Raw genomic sequence first — 15,353 nt, 5'->3', positions numbered from 1 at the left:
TAATTGAGGACAGTTTTGTGCAATGAGCCTGTACTGCACCAACTAGGAACAGGTTGAATTTTGCAAACCAAGATACTTACAGTGGAGTAGAAATTAATCTGGACATAAATTCAGGCCCCAGGGGTGAAAGCATCTGATATCTAGATCCCCAGACTATCATTTTAAAACAATAAATGAACATTTTTGGCAGGTAAAGTCTTTATAAATATAGCAAAATATCTGAGGAAGTTGTCCAAAATCAATTTAATGGAACAGGTAATTGAGTTATTTAAAACTTTTATATGTCAAAATTATTTCCAAATGAAGGATATGCTAAAGCTATCAGTGTGATACATTTTCTTCCATGAGAAGGCTGACTGGAAAACTCAAGTGATAAAGTTGTAAGCATATCATACATAACTAGTGATTTTCCAACTGTTGGACAGTTTTCTACTAAAAAAAAATTGTTGGTTACTTTTGAAAGACCCATTTATGCAAGAGATGGAGAGGACACTGATATCCTTTAGATGATTATTCTTAGTAGAGACTGATTGAAATTTAAAAAAAAACCTGCCACTACAGATGTGACAGCACATAACAAGGAGCCAACTCAGGGAGAGGAAGAAAACCTCAGTTCAGAATAGAAGACTTTTCTGTGAGGCGTTTTACAATGTTAAGGGTGCTATACAAATGCAAGTTGCTGTCAAATCAGAGGTGGCACTTGAGTGAAGAGTTACCAACAATGAGTAAACTAGGCCTATATTCTCTAGAGTTTAGAAGAATGAGAGGTGATCTCATTGAAACATATAAAATTCTTACAGGGCTTGACAGGGTAGATGCAGGGAGGATGTTTCCCCTGGCTGGGGAGTCTAGAACCAGGGGTCACAGTCTCAGAATAAGGGGTTGGCCATTTAGGACTGAGATGAGGAGAAATTTCTTCATTCCGAGGGTGGTGAATCTTTGGAATTCTCTACCCCGAGAGCTGTGGAGGCTCAGTCATTGAGTATATTCAAGACAGAGAGCGATAGATTTTTGAATATTAAGGGAATCAAGGGATATGGGGATAGTGCAGGAAAGTGGAGATGAGGATGAGATGATCTTATTGAATGGCAGAGCAGGCTCGAAGGGCCAAATGGCCTACTCCTGCTCCTATTTCTTATGTTCTGATGTAACTTACATTTATATAGTGCCATTAATGTACAAAGACTTCCCAAAGCACTTCACAGAAGTGCAATTGTACAATGATATGCAGCCAATGAGTAGTTAAATGAAATGTACAGGGAATGAATCCAATAACAGTGAAAATCCTACAGAGGCATAGATGACTATCACAAGACCCATACTATATAGTACGTCATGCAATTCTTTGTAGAAATAGTACTAGCTTGTGATTTATGACAAAACAGTACTAAGGCCAGACTGGGCAATGTAGTCAAGGAGAAGGCCAGGCTGAGGTCTGCCCAAAGGCAATGGAAGCAATTTTAGAGGGACTAGGGAGATCAAGAGCACATCTTTCACAGGAAGTGGCACACAGAGAACAGTCCAGACTATGATGATGCTAAGCAATCAATATTATTGAACATGTATTTCCCTTTTCTCAGACTATTTGACAGCTACCCATGTAGCAGAAAATTATGGTAAATTGTCAGGAGTACATTGGCGTATAGTTACAATCCCCTTTAATGTACAGGTCCCATTGCGATTCAATCCCTATTAATGTTGTGCAGGCACTACAGATATATTTTTAAAAATTGTACTACAGCATATTTCTAAATGATTAGTGACATCTAGTGGTTGCGATAGGGTTTTACAAAAACTTTTTCTCAAATTACTTATCCACTATTCCAGGTACAGAGTAGCACACACCAGGATAATGTCAGAATATCTTGGTGTAAAGGATATTGCACATTAACATTACACAGCCTGCCTCATTTCCATCTATTAAAGGGCACACTATTCTCACATACCATATTCTGATGGGCAGACCTGGCATGCGCATAAAAGCAGAAAATTACCCCTTATCTTTGATACTTCCAACAACTTAAACATTAGCAAAGCTAGACCACATTTTGCTACTCATCATGAGTAGATTTAAGACTCAACATGCAGCTATAAAATTACAACACAGAATCAAAGCTAAGGGAGGAGGGGGGGAAATCTGTCCAGGTTCGCATTCTTGACTGCCAACACTCTTCGCTCCACAACAGCCTAGCACTGTACACACTTTTTCATTAAGCTCGCACAATCTGAGAATATTTAGGACATGTACATTTGTGGGTGATGGAGGAGTACAGTTCAAACTCAGTTCTGATGCCCACTACAACTGAATAATCCATTGACACTCACTATCTAGGCTCAAACATGAGCACCAAATTACAACCTTCAGGAAAGGTGGCAAAACAATTAGTATCATTATAAGACTCACATGGCACCCTTATAGAAAAAAAAGAGGTCGGTCATTCGGCCCTTCGAACCTGCTCCGCCATTCAACACGATCATGGCTGATCCTCTATCTCAATACCATATTCCCGCTCTCTCCCCATACCGCTTGATGCCTTTTGTGTCTAGAAATCTATCTATCTCCTTCTTAAATATATTCAGTGACTTGGCCTCCACAGCCTTCTGTGGTAGAGAATTCCACAGGTTCACCACCCTGTGAGTGAAGAAATTTCTCTTCATCTCAGTCCTAAATGTCCTACCCTGTATCCTGAGACTGTGACCCCTTGTTCTAGACCCCCAGCCAGGGGAAACATCCTCCCTGCATCCAGTCTGTCTAGCCCAGTCAGAATTTTATACGTTTCAATGAGATCCCCTCTCATTCTTCTAAACTCTAGTGAATACAGGCCTAGTCGACCCAATCTCTCCTCATACGACAGTCCTGCCATCCCAGGAATCAGTCTGGTGAACCTTCGCTGCACTCCCTCTATGGCAAGTATATCCTTTCTTAGGTAAGGAGACCAAAACTGCACACAGTACTCCAGGTGTGGTCTCACCAAGGCCCTGTATAACTGTAGTAAGACATCCTTGCTCCTGTACTCAAATCCTCTTGCAATGAAGGCCAACATACCATTTGCCTTCCTAACTGCTTGCTGCACCTGCATGTTTGCTTTCAGTGACTGTACAAGGACACCCAGGTCCCTCTGTACATTAACATTTCCCAATATATCACAATTTAAATAATACTCTGCCGTTCTGTTTTTCCTACTGAAGTGGATAACTTCACATTTATCCACATTATACTGCATCTGCCATGTATTTGCCCACTCACTCAACTTGTCTAATTCACCTTGAAGCCTCTTTGCATTCTTCTCACAACTCACAATCCCACCTAGTTTCATGTTGTCAGCAAACTTGTAAATATTACATTTGGTTCCCTCATCCAAATCATTGATATATATTGTCAATAGCTGGGGCCCAAGCACTGATCCCTGCGGTACCCCACTAGTCACCGCCTGCCGCCCCGAAAAAGACCCATTTATTCCTACTCTCGGTTTCCTGTCTGTTAACCAATTTTCAATCCATGCCAGTATATTACCCCCAATCCCATCTGCTTTAATTTTGCACACTAACCTCTTATGTGGGCCTTTATCAAAGGCCTTCTGAAAATCCAAATACACCACATCCACTGGTTCTCCCTTATCTATTCTACCAGTTACATCCTCAAAAAACTCCAGTATGTTTGTCAAACACTATTTCCCTTTCATAAATCCATGTTGACTTTGTCTAATCCCGTTGATATTTTCTAAGTGTCCTGTTATCGCATCCTTTATAATAGACACTAGCATTTTCCCTACTATTGATGTTAGACTAACCGGTCTGTAGTTCCCTGTTTTTTCTCTCCCTCCTTTTTTAAATAGTGGGGTTACATTTGCCACCCTCCAATCTTCAGGATCTGTTCCATAATCTATAGAATTTTGGAAGATGACAACCAGTGCATCCACTATTTCCATGGCTACCTCTTTTAGTACTCTGGAATGCAGATTATCAGGCCCTGGGGATTTATCGGTTTTCAGTCCCAATAATTTCTCCAGCACTATTTTTTTTTTACTAATACTAATTTCCTTTAATTCCCCCTTCTCACTAGCCCTTGGTTCCCTAGCATTTCTGGGAATTATTTGTGTCCTCATCCGTGAAGACAGAACCAAAGTATTTGTTTAATTGCTCCGCCATTTCCTTGTTCCCCATTATAAATTCTCCTGTTTCTGACTGTAAGGGACCTACATTTGTTTTCACTAATTTTTTCTTTTTACATACTTGTGGAAGCTTTTACAGTCTGCTTTTATGTTCCTTGCAAGTTTACTCTCATACTCTATTTTTCCCCTCTTAATCAATCTCTTGGTCCTATTTTGCTGAATTCTAAACTGCTCCCAATCCTCAGGCTTGCTACTTTTTCTGGCAACTTTATATGACTCCTCTTTGGATCGAATACTATCCTTAATTTATTTTGTTAGCCATGGTTGAGCCACTTTTCCTTTTGTGTTTTTGCGCCAGAAAGGAATGTATAAAACTGTTGCAATTCATGCATTCATTTCTTAAATGTTAGCCATTGCCTATCCATCGTCAAGCCTTTTAATGAAGCTCCCCAATCTATCATAGCCAACTCACTTCTCATACCTTCATAGTTTCCTTTGTTTAGATTTAGGACCCTAGTTTCGGATTGGACGACTTCACTTTCCATTTTAATTAAGAATTCTATCATGTTATGGTCACTCTTCCCTAAAGGACCCCGCACAACAAGATTATTAATTAACCCCTTCTCATTGCACAATTCCCAATCTAGGATAGCCTGTTCCGTTGTTGCCTCAACGTACTGGTCTAAAAATCCATCTCGCACACACTCCAGGAATTCATCCTCCACAGTATTATTGCTAATTTGGTTTGGCCAGTCTATATGCAGATTAAAGTCACCCATGATTACTGCAGTACCCTTGTTACATGCATCTCTAATTTCCTGTTTACCACTACTGTTTGGAGGCCTATAGACAACTCCCAATGTTTTCTGCCCCATGGTGCTTCTTAGCTCCGCCCAGACTGATTCTACATCTTGATTTTCTGAGCCAATATCCTTTCTCACTATTGCTCGGATTTCATTCTTTACTAACACCACCCCACCTCCTTTTCCTTTTTGCCCGTCCTTCCTAAATATCGAATATCCTTGGATATTCAGCTCCCAGTCTTGGTCACCCTGTAGCCATGTCTCCGTAATTGCAATTATATCGTATCCATTTACATCTATTTGCACTGTTAATTCGTCTACCTTTTTACAAGTGCATCATTCAGATACAGTGCCTTTAGATTTGTCTTAACATTTTTAGACATCTTAACTTTTTTTGTACTATGGCCTTATTTGTCTTATTACCATTTTTCTTACCCGGACCCTATTTGTTAGTGCACTCCTTTGTTTGTACGCTCTGTCCCTTCCTGAGACAATCTGGTTATCCTTACCCCAGTCACTTTCCTGCACTGCTTCCTTGTCTTTTCTTTTTAGCATTCTAGATTTCTCTCCACTGGGATCCTCCCCCGACCCTTATTTAGTTTAAAGCCCTATCTACCTCCCTAGTTATTCGATTCGCTAGAATTCTGGTCCCAGCATGATCAGAGTCACAAATCTGCAGAAAAACTTTTTATTTTTTAAAAAAGATTTGGTAAACCCTTTCACTGGATCATATTGTGTATGCAAACAAGCCAATTCCAGTCTTGTATTCTTGTTACAAAAAAATGTAATTTTGCTTTTCTAAACTGGATTGATTTTTTCATGTTTTGATAACATTGTAACCAAGCTGATGTCACATGCACATTAACACAGGATGCCACACAAGTGAAAATGGGATTAATTGTACAAATTAAGAGTCATGTATAAACTGGGCTGAAAGAAACAAAATCTAGATTTAAATGCAATGAAAATCATAAGAAAATAAAAAATGGATTGTGGTAAGAAGTCACTCACTAAGATCATCATTGGAATCTTCATTACCTTTCCCACCACAACACATGATAAAAGGCACTCTTCGCTCCACCACAGCCCGGCACTGGACACACTTTTTCATTAGGCTCGCACAATCTGAGAATATTTTAAAAATAGCCATTTCACTACATATACTTCTTTTCAAAAGAGCAATTCTCAATGCCTGTGCTATTGAAAGTAAGTTTAGTTGCACTTGGTAAAGTGCAGGGCATTGATCACAGGGAAAGTAAATTGCATAAAATGGATCAAAGGATCATATTTTAAATTGATCTACTACAAATAAATAAATTTCATAATTTTGGCATTTTTGTTGCCGACAATGAATGAAACAATTTACAATTTTAAGCTTACTTAATTCAAAGAAAGACAGACTTGCATTTATATAGCGCCTTTCACGACCACCGGACGTCCCAAAGCACTTTACAGCCAATGAAGTACTTTTTCGAAGTATAGTCACGTGGCAGCCAATTTGCGCACAGCAAGCTCCCACAAACAGCAATGTGGTAATGACCAGATAATCTGTTTGTGATGTTGATTGAATTTACACTTGTATCGAATTCAGTTGAATGTTCATTAATCCCAAATTTATTACATATTGTACTTGTGTCTCGAGCATTTTCTAAAATATCATATTTATCTGCTTCTGTCATTAAATAATAATGGTATTCTAAAGGATTTTATCAATAATAAATGTTTGTTACATTGACAGGGTCTGGAAGTATCACACTGTTGACACCTGCTCATAATGGGGCATTTAAAAAAAAACTACATGCAAAATGTAAACTTTTGGCTACCATAAGGAGAATGACTGAAAATTAGATTTCAATTTACTCAAAGCTAGATTTATGTATGCATGTATTTGATTTGCATAATTATCTATTTCTGTTTAAAAACTAAATGCAATACAAATTAACAAATCTGGCTTGCTATTTACATACTGATTTGCAGAGCACTGGGTAACACTACTGGTTGGAACACCGCTCTTATACCACTGGATTCAAATCCAGCATTGAACATCTTTCTGCTGGTTGTTTGATTCAGATGAAAATGTAACATCCTGGAACAGAAGACACTTGCCCTAAACTGGAAACAAGCAGCTCCCACTAAAGCTGTACATTAGAACAGGTTCAAAATGTTGAAGCAGATATTTTGCTGTTAAAATTTGAATATAAAAACTTTTTTTTATATAAAGGTGAAGGGATGGAAATTAGCGGAATCCCCAATCTGGAGGCTTGAGGCTGGTCTGAAATTGGGCACCGTGATTCATTACATTTTACGCATGAACAGTCTGCGCCCGTCGTACATCTACAGGTAGACTGCACATTGAAGACGACGCTTGCTGGGCCACTTGCCTCTCCGGTAGCGACCAATGTTCCCGCTAAGGTGCGTGGACGCGCAGTAATCTGAAAGGTCCCGCGCAGGTCACTCTCCAGCTTTTACATTGTATATACTATGCAATGCAGAAATTTAAAGGAACTATGTATTAAAAAAAAACAGGCCGTGCAAAACAAAGCGCAGCTTACAGGGAACATTGGTAGCGACCCAGAGTTAAGTCCCGATAGGAGAGCTGAAGCGGGCAACGGGTGGAGGTGGGCGATTGCGACAACTGTGGAGCCTGCTCCTCCTGGCGCCACAGGAAAGTTTACTTTAAATGTTATTTTTTTATTTATTTATTTTTTAAAAGCCTTTTGTTGGCAGCAGAGCGAGTCAGGCCTGGCACCTGCTCCTGTTCAATAAGAAACAAATTTCCCCAGAGGGGTCCTAAACAGACGTTAGGCCCTTAATTAACATATTCAAACGGCCCAATGCCAGTTTTAGACAGATGTTTGGGAGACCTAAAAAATAGGCCCATCGAATATACCAGAGGCCTAAATGCCAGCCCAGACTGGGTGCAGGCCACTCAGTGCTAAATTAAAGGCGAGTAAATGGAGTTGAGGGGCAGATCAGCCTTGATCTAATTGAATGGCAGAGCAGGCTCAAGGGGCTGAATGGCCTACTTCTGTTCCTATTTTTCACACCCGTAAAAGGGGCAAAACACATACCAATTTCAACCCCCAACTGCCATGACCGCGTGCAGCTACAAGCACGTGTCAATTCAGCTGATGAAAAGTAATAGTGGAATTATGGAAAGGGTTACGAGGCCACAAACAGCTTTACTTTATTTGAATGGGTTCAAGGAATGTACTGCTCAACCAGTAAAAGGGGGAAAAATGAAAAATGTGCAGAGCATTTCAGTCTATCTTTATAATCAAATTATGGGAAATGCAGGCAAATAAAAATAACTGGCAAGTACTGATAACTATGCAAGACAAGATATTAGGAATATTGAAGATGTTGTTGAAGTACCATGTTGGAACAGACACATCACCTTAAAGTAACAGATGCAGTTTGAGCAATAGGCCTAGTCAGTAGACCTATTAGCACGAGACACTCAAAGGACTTTGGTAGCCCTTAAGGCTTTGGCCTGATCGAACCTCTGGCTTTCCTTTCTGGTGCCATTCAGAGATTCTTCTGGACATGTTTGGTGGGCTCCCCTGTTGTGCCACAACAGGCTCCTCATATTCAAATGAGCCCCATCCCCAAGATTGGGGATGGGGTCATGAAGTTCTGCCCTGCTCCACTTCCAGTAGTGCAATGGTGCCGCAAAAGTTTTAGTCCTTTAACTTCTGTGGAAGACACCATATCTATAATGAACGTTGTCAGTAAAGTTTATAAGTCGTGGGATAATTAGCGGAAGTCTATTGGGGAAATGGTGATGCTGATTCAATTCTGTCTGGGCCACCTTACTATATATGAAATGAGATGGATTACTATGCCAGTCTATCCATGCAAGTATACTGAAGTGAACTGGTATGGTACTAGGAATAACAGAAAATGCTGGAAACACTCAGCAGGTCAGGCAGCAACCGGGGAGAGAGAAACAGAATTAACGTTTCAGGTCTGTGACCCTTCGTCAGAACTGGAAAAAGATAGAGATGTAACAGGTTTTAAGCAGGTGCAGAGACAGGGAAAGGGGGGAGGGGAGGGGAGGAAAGAACAAAAAGGACGGTCTGTGATAGGGTGGAAGGCAGGAGAGGTTAAATGTTGCAAATGGGGAATGGCAGAATCATCAACAGCTACTGCCGGAAAAACAGGGGCAGAGGTTATAGTCTGAAATTGTTGAACTCAATGTCGAGTCCAGAAGGCTGTAAAGTGCCTAATCGAATGAGGTGGCGCTGTTCCTCGAGCTTACTTTGAGCTTCGTTGGAACAGTGTAAGAGGCCAAGGACAGAGAGGGAGTGGAGCGAAGAATTAAAGTGACAGGCGACTGAAAGCTCAGGGTCACCCTTACAGACTGAACAGAGGTGTTCTGCAAATTGGTCACCCAATCTGCGTTTGGTCTCCACAATGTAGAGGAGACCATATCGTGAGCAGCGAATACAGTATTCTAAATTGCAAGTACAACAAGTGAATCGCTGTTTCACCTGGAAGGGGTGTTTGGGGCCCTGGACACAGTGGGAAGGGAGGAGGTAAAATGGCAGGTGTTGCATCTCCTGCGCTTGCACGGGAAGGTACCGTGGGGAGGGGAGGGACTGTTGGGGTGATTGAAGAATGGACTAGGGTGTTGTGGAGGGGGCGGTCCCTTCGGAATGCTGAACGGGGAGGGGAGGGGAAGATGCGTTTGGTGGTGGGATCATGCTGGAGGTGGCGGAAATGGCAGAGGATGATCCGTTGAATGTGGAGGCTGGCGGATGAAAGGTGAGGACAAGGGGAACTCTATCGTGGTTCTGGGAGGGAGGGGATGGGGTGAGAGCAGAAGTGCTGGAAATGGAACGGACACGATCGAGGGCCATGTCAACTACGGTCGAGGGGAATCGTCGGTTGAAGAAAAAGGAAGACATATCGGAAGCACTAGGAATTACTGATTCTCAGATTTGTTCAACTTTTGCACAAGGTGGTTCCAAAAATGTAAAGGTTTAGACCAGCTGAATCAAAGCTGGTCGCATTGGGCCACATGGGCACTTACCATGGCGCCTTGGGGGCCACACAAAGTTTAAATCCACCTTCCCATTAATCGCATATGTCTCAAGTAGTTGATACCAACAGATCTAGGCGTTCTGCTTTAGGACTTATCCACCAATAAAGCTAAGAAAATTCCAGGCTCACAATATTCAGTGAAGAAGAAGAAATAAACACAAATATGACTGAGTGGCTGGGCTTTAAGGACAAGATTGCCAGGACACAGAAGCCACAGTTTAGATAGCAAATCAAACAGCCCGAATTGCATAAAAATCCCAAATTATTCAGTTTTGTGCTGCACATAAACCTGGAACGGAGTTACATTTAAAGCACATCTTCACTATAGCAAATCAAACCTGATGAGCTTTAAATGTCTGGTGACAGGACCACTATAATTTTTAATGTAATGCCATCACTGGCAGGAGGGTGCAATTACACAATGACAAGTTTACATAGCCAATTATAAATGTGGACATGGGAATTTATAATGAAAATATATAAAAATAGGGACAAAACATATGATTTTAAAGTGGGTACTGAATTAGTCTGTGTTGTCGGGTTCAATTATCCCCAACATCCAGTTTTGCTTCACCTGAAGACTACACTTGGTCTGGAATCCACATGAACTATCTTCTGACAATTTAGGTATCGGTATTACAATTCTCAAAAAACATAAGCTTAAGAATTTATCCTTCTCCTTTCGGGTTAAAATTAGGTTAGGTAGTCTGGGCAGAAGGGTAGTTGGTAGGGTATATTCTTGTGTTCATATGATCAGAAAGTGCTGGAGTTTCTGTTGCACTGGAGTCTGCCAATTCTATTTGGCTCATGCTTTTAATTACTGCTTGTCCTGTTTTTCTTGCCAATATCTGGTTGTTTTTCTTACCCCTAGCTTGAGTTATGGTAGTGAGGTTGGTCCTGGCCCTGGTCCTCAGGGTACATGATGAGGATTAGGGGGTATTTTAGCGTTAAGAGTTTCGGGTTAGGATCCAGGACATGGTCTGGGGTGGATAGAGTCAGGATTAGGATTAGGGTTGGCATGTTATTAGCGGAGGTGTATTTTAGGGTTACGGTTTTGGGTTAGAGTCTGGGTCCAGACTTGGGGTGGTTAGGATCAGGACAAGGATTACGGTTTATTTTTGGGTTTGGAGAGTATTTTAGGGTTAGGGTTTCGGGTTAGGTTTAAAAGAGTTGGTATGCACTCAGAATATTTGTTACATTATTCTGCTGCTTTGCACTGAAATAGTTGCATAAACATCTGCACATAACATAAACCTGGAACGGAATTGCATTTAAAGCACATCTTCATTATAGCAAATCAAACCTGATGAGCTTTAAATGTAAGTTAGGCATAAATAGTGATTATCACATCAAAAAGTAATTTGCCGAGTTAAAACTTCAGTGAAAAGACAGAATGTTCCAGCTATTGCTTAGTTTACATTCACAGAAACATGTAAATATTGGAAAATGTCAATTCACAGCATTGTGAATTAAACTCATTACACTCACTCTCACAGGCGCACATGTGACCACAAGGCTGAAAAAGCACTGCTGCCTTCTTATCGGAACATACCACGCATTCCTCAATCTGTGGGTAATCGAACACACTTCATATTAGTCTGGAAATTAAGATTTAACTGGTAGTTCACCCATTGTGAATTAGTTCAAACTTTTGCAGTATATAATCAGATTGAAAGTTACTAGATTTTAATCGGGTTAATGTTTGCATCAGGAAAAGGGGGCAAAATATGACAGTTCTTAACTAACTTGTGTAACAACCTCATCAACTACTTATGCGATAAAAAAATAAAAGCACAATTAGGCGCAAAAGTATATATACCTACTTAATGTAGATAAGATTCAGTAACAACAGATAACTCAAGCTGTGCAGCATGCTAAACCACCAAGAATAGGGATTGTTCCTGCATCCTCAATACTACCAAAATTCAACTTGATTCACATCAAGGGAAAGAAAGTATGGAGTGGGGCTGGGGTAGAGGGAGGGCGAGGAGAGAAAAAAGGCAAACATGAGTAAGTGTACAGGAGAGGATGGACAGATATCAATCCACCCCCATGTACTATCCCCCACCCCTCCCGCCACCGAGGTTGATTTCAGAGTAGCACTTGTGGGACTTCGTAGCCCTTGCCCTCTCAAATGTAGACAGTGCAGGGAGATCTAATTGAGAAAGGAGTGGCGAGAAAAAGGGCACTACCCTCAGGAGCCAAATGAGGTGGGTTAGACAGAAAAAGACAGACACACAGGAAAGTTGCACTCATTTCTTTTACCTTTGTTCGAGACTGAACCTGGTCTTTACAGATTAGGCATTTTTTAACACGTGGTGAACAGAGAGAGCAAGTAGCAATGTGCCCACAAGGTCCAAACAAAGTGTCGCGTTTCATATCCGAACAAACCATGCACTCTTCCAAAGTCTCTGTGTCATTGTTAATCATAGAAGGACTACGCGATCCCACCTGTCCACTGTAAGAAGAAAAACATTTATTTAACATTCCTATTATAATTGTATCAGCTCCCTGTCGAGATCAAATATTAAAATCAAATCCTCAAATTCAAGTCTTATCAAGCACACAAATATAGGGTAGATGTTTTCCAACAATCCTTCAAAGCTTGCTCCCCCCAACCCCTACTCTCCTTAGACAGGGTATGTATCCCAGGCCATATTTGCCCGTAGGTACTTTGCCAAGTAGTTATTTATTTGTGAACTTTAACACGCACACTTCCAACAGGATAGTAATCAGGACTGGAAATGCTGGCTAATTTTCCACTCTAACTGAGGGGCACCAAGGGCACCTGTAGCACTTCTAGCGCCTGCTGAGATTAGCAAATTCAGCACAGACCACAGATCAAATCTGGGACCTTCCAGGTCTGCATAGCTCAGCTAGTCACTGCATCAACTCATTGAACCTACTCCTTTAAAAAAAATACTGAATGTACACAAAATCACTATTTTCTTCCCATAGTCTCTCCAAGGCATGTACCAACTGTGGCTGAGAGATCAGGAATCGCTACTAGTGTTAGGAACTTAAAAGCATTTGAAATGCTGTCTGCATCCTGTGCTGTTATGGCATGAGGCAGTGGTGCTCTATCACACCATGCCAATGCACTATCACTGCTTGCACAGTAAACATATTTAAAATAAAAAAACCTGCATATTCCAAAACAATGGTAGTCTTTCCCCACATAATCTGTGCAAGATTGTAACTTTGTTGTGCAGAGAATCACAGGCACAAACCTTTATCCCACCACTCCTCTGTGGCAGAGCACACAGGTACATAAATTCTTTGCGCCAAGGAGACGCCTTTATAGGTTTCATTATATGCAATATAAGGATGTGTCCACAAAACCCAACAAATAAAATTTTATTACTGTACAAGGGCAACAACCTTGCAACATTTGTTGGTACAATGACAAGTCTTTATCTTTATTACTGAGTACTTAACCGACCACCACCCAATATTTTTAATGGCTTGTCTGGTTCTCTAAACATACTATAACCTTACTACCAACAATAAAAATTATCAAAAGGTTAATGTTAATTCATTTTTTTTTAAAAGCTAAGCTTCACAAACATTTTAAATTACTACATAGCAAGTTGGCAAAATTAATTTATTTTGTGACTGCTACTATGCCGAACTAATATTGGTGTACAAACCTGACTTTCTCTTTGTGACATTTTGCTAGGACCTTACAGAGGTTTGGATCTGGGCAAAGGTCAAGCGGTGACTGTCCTTTCTTGTTGCGAATAGCAAGATCTGCTCCATTTGCGGCTAAGAAGCAAGCAATAGAAGCAGCACTCTTTTTATCTGCTCCTTGCGTCCCAAGGCCCATAAGCAACTGAAGGAGGAGGAAAAAATTACAAGTTTTCACAAAACATACCAGCATAATAAAAATGCTAAATATTTGGAAACTTTATTAAAAAAACTGCAGATAAAATAAATCTTTCCACTTATAACTTGCAGGATTATTATTTTAAAGAGTAAATCACAGATACCCTGTATATCTAATTTTGTCTTGCATTGCACATAAATTACAATAATTTCCTATAGCTTTAAAATCAACTCAATGTAACAATCATACTATATTTGAACAGCTATACCCCACCAATTATCATTTGATAAGTTTGCGGGCTCCTGTTAAAGGAAATCTCCTCAAATTAAAATACAAGATATGGCATAACCTCCCATTTAAGTTTAAAGAAAATTCAGTTGTGCATATAAAAATTTGATGTGGGTCCATTCAGCTATGAATTAATTTCTGTCTGAAATAGTGTACATTTATATTCAACAGTGTTGCTGTTTCACCACCCAAGTAATTGTAAACTAAGATCGTTCATTACTGAAAGATGCTAGAAGAGCATTTCAGTATGATTTGTATACCCAACTCGAATAAGATCATCTGCAATGTAAAGCTATTCATATTACTATTCCTATCTCTGTGGGGAAAAATGCTTTAATATACTTTTAGGAACTTGAAATTGCCTCACAAAAACCTTGCCAATATTACATCCGGTTAAAAAGAACAAAAGCAGCTTGTCCACTGAGTAGATTACCAAAATTGTATCCTTCATCGTGTTAGTTAAAAAAGATGATCCCACCAAAATGTCTTTCCTTCAAAAGGAAATACTGGGCTTTAACTAGGGCCAACTCTTGTTAATAAATAAGGTAACTTTAAAAGACATACTACAGGAAGAATAGCAGAGACAAAGAAACTAGCAGCCTTATGCACAAAGCATTGCATAAAACATCTATTGTACATTAAAACAGTAGACATGTCACAAAATTTCATTTCAAAATGCATTGCAAACTTCCTATATAAACTTGGTGGTATTGAAAATGCCATTATAAAAATGTTCATATGTACCTACAATAACTCCAGGTGGTGTGATAGGGGTTTTCAATATTAAGCTTTTCTAAGATTAATATGATAATGCTTTGCACCGTAACACAGGAACAAACTTGGATAAATTGGTGTGTATTCAGTAGTGAAGAAATCATAGAATCATAGAAATTCACAGCACAGAAAGTGGCCATTCGGCCCAACGTGCCTGTGCCGGCCGAAAAAGAGGTATCCAGCCTAATCCCACTTTCCAGCTCTTGATTTGTAGCCTTGCAAGTTATGGCACCTCAAGTGTATATCCAAATACTTTTTAAATACGACGAGGGTTTCTGTCTCTACCTTTCAGGCAGTGCCTTCCAGACCCCCAGCACCCTCTGGGTGAAAACATTTCTCCTCAATTTCTCTCTAATCCTTTACCAATTACTTTAAATTTATGCCCTCTGGTTATTAACCTCTCTGCTAAGGGAAATAGGTCCTTCCTGTCCACTCTATCTAGGCCCCTCATAATTTTATACGCCTGAATTAAATCTCCCCCAGCCCCCTCTGTTCCAAAGAAGA

General features: G+C 40.2%; 1 protein-coding gene across 7 annotated transcripts in view; it reads right to left on the bottom strand.

Annotated features, from left to right (window-relative positions):
• Positions 1-15,353, bottom strand: part of mib1 (MIB E3 ubiquitin protein ligase 1) — a 298,565-nt gene that overhangs the window by 39,385 nt on the left and 243,827 nt on the right. For 4 of the 7 annotated variants that reach the window (XR_015079035.1, XR_015079034.1, XM_085993275.1 and 1 more), the window contains exons 16-19: positions 13,612-13,793; positions 12,227-12,419; positions 11,450-11,528; positions 5,927-6,040 (exon numbers count right to left, since the gene is read on the bottom strand). Coding sequence is in view for 4 of the 7 variants with exons in the window: in XM_085993275.1 (XP_085849401.1) it covers positions 5,927-6,040; positions 11,450-11,528; positions 12,227-12,419; positions 13,612-13,793 (568 nt within the window). In the remaining 3 variants the exon portion in view is untranslated. The remainder of the gene's footprint in view (positions 1-5,926; positions 6,041-11,449; positions 11,529-12,226; positions 12,420-13,611; positions 13,794-15,353) is intronic. The other 3 variants (XR_015079036.1, XM_085993273.1, XM_085993274.1) reach the window with 2 other exon arrangements.

Source organism: Somniosus microcephalus, chromosome 7 (genome assembly GCF_052327205.1).
Source record: "Somniosus microcephalus isolate GS21.2 chromosome 7, FLI_Smic_1.0, whole genome shotgun sequence".
Taxonomy (NCBI): Eukaryota; Metazoa; Chordata; class Chondrichthyes; order Squaliformes; family Somniosidae; genus Somniosus; species Somniosus microcephalus.
This window is presented reverse-complemented; position numbering and strand designations above follow the sequence as displayed.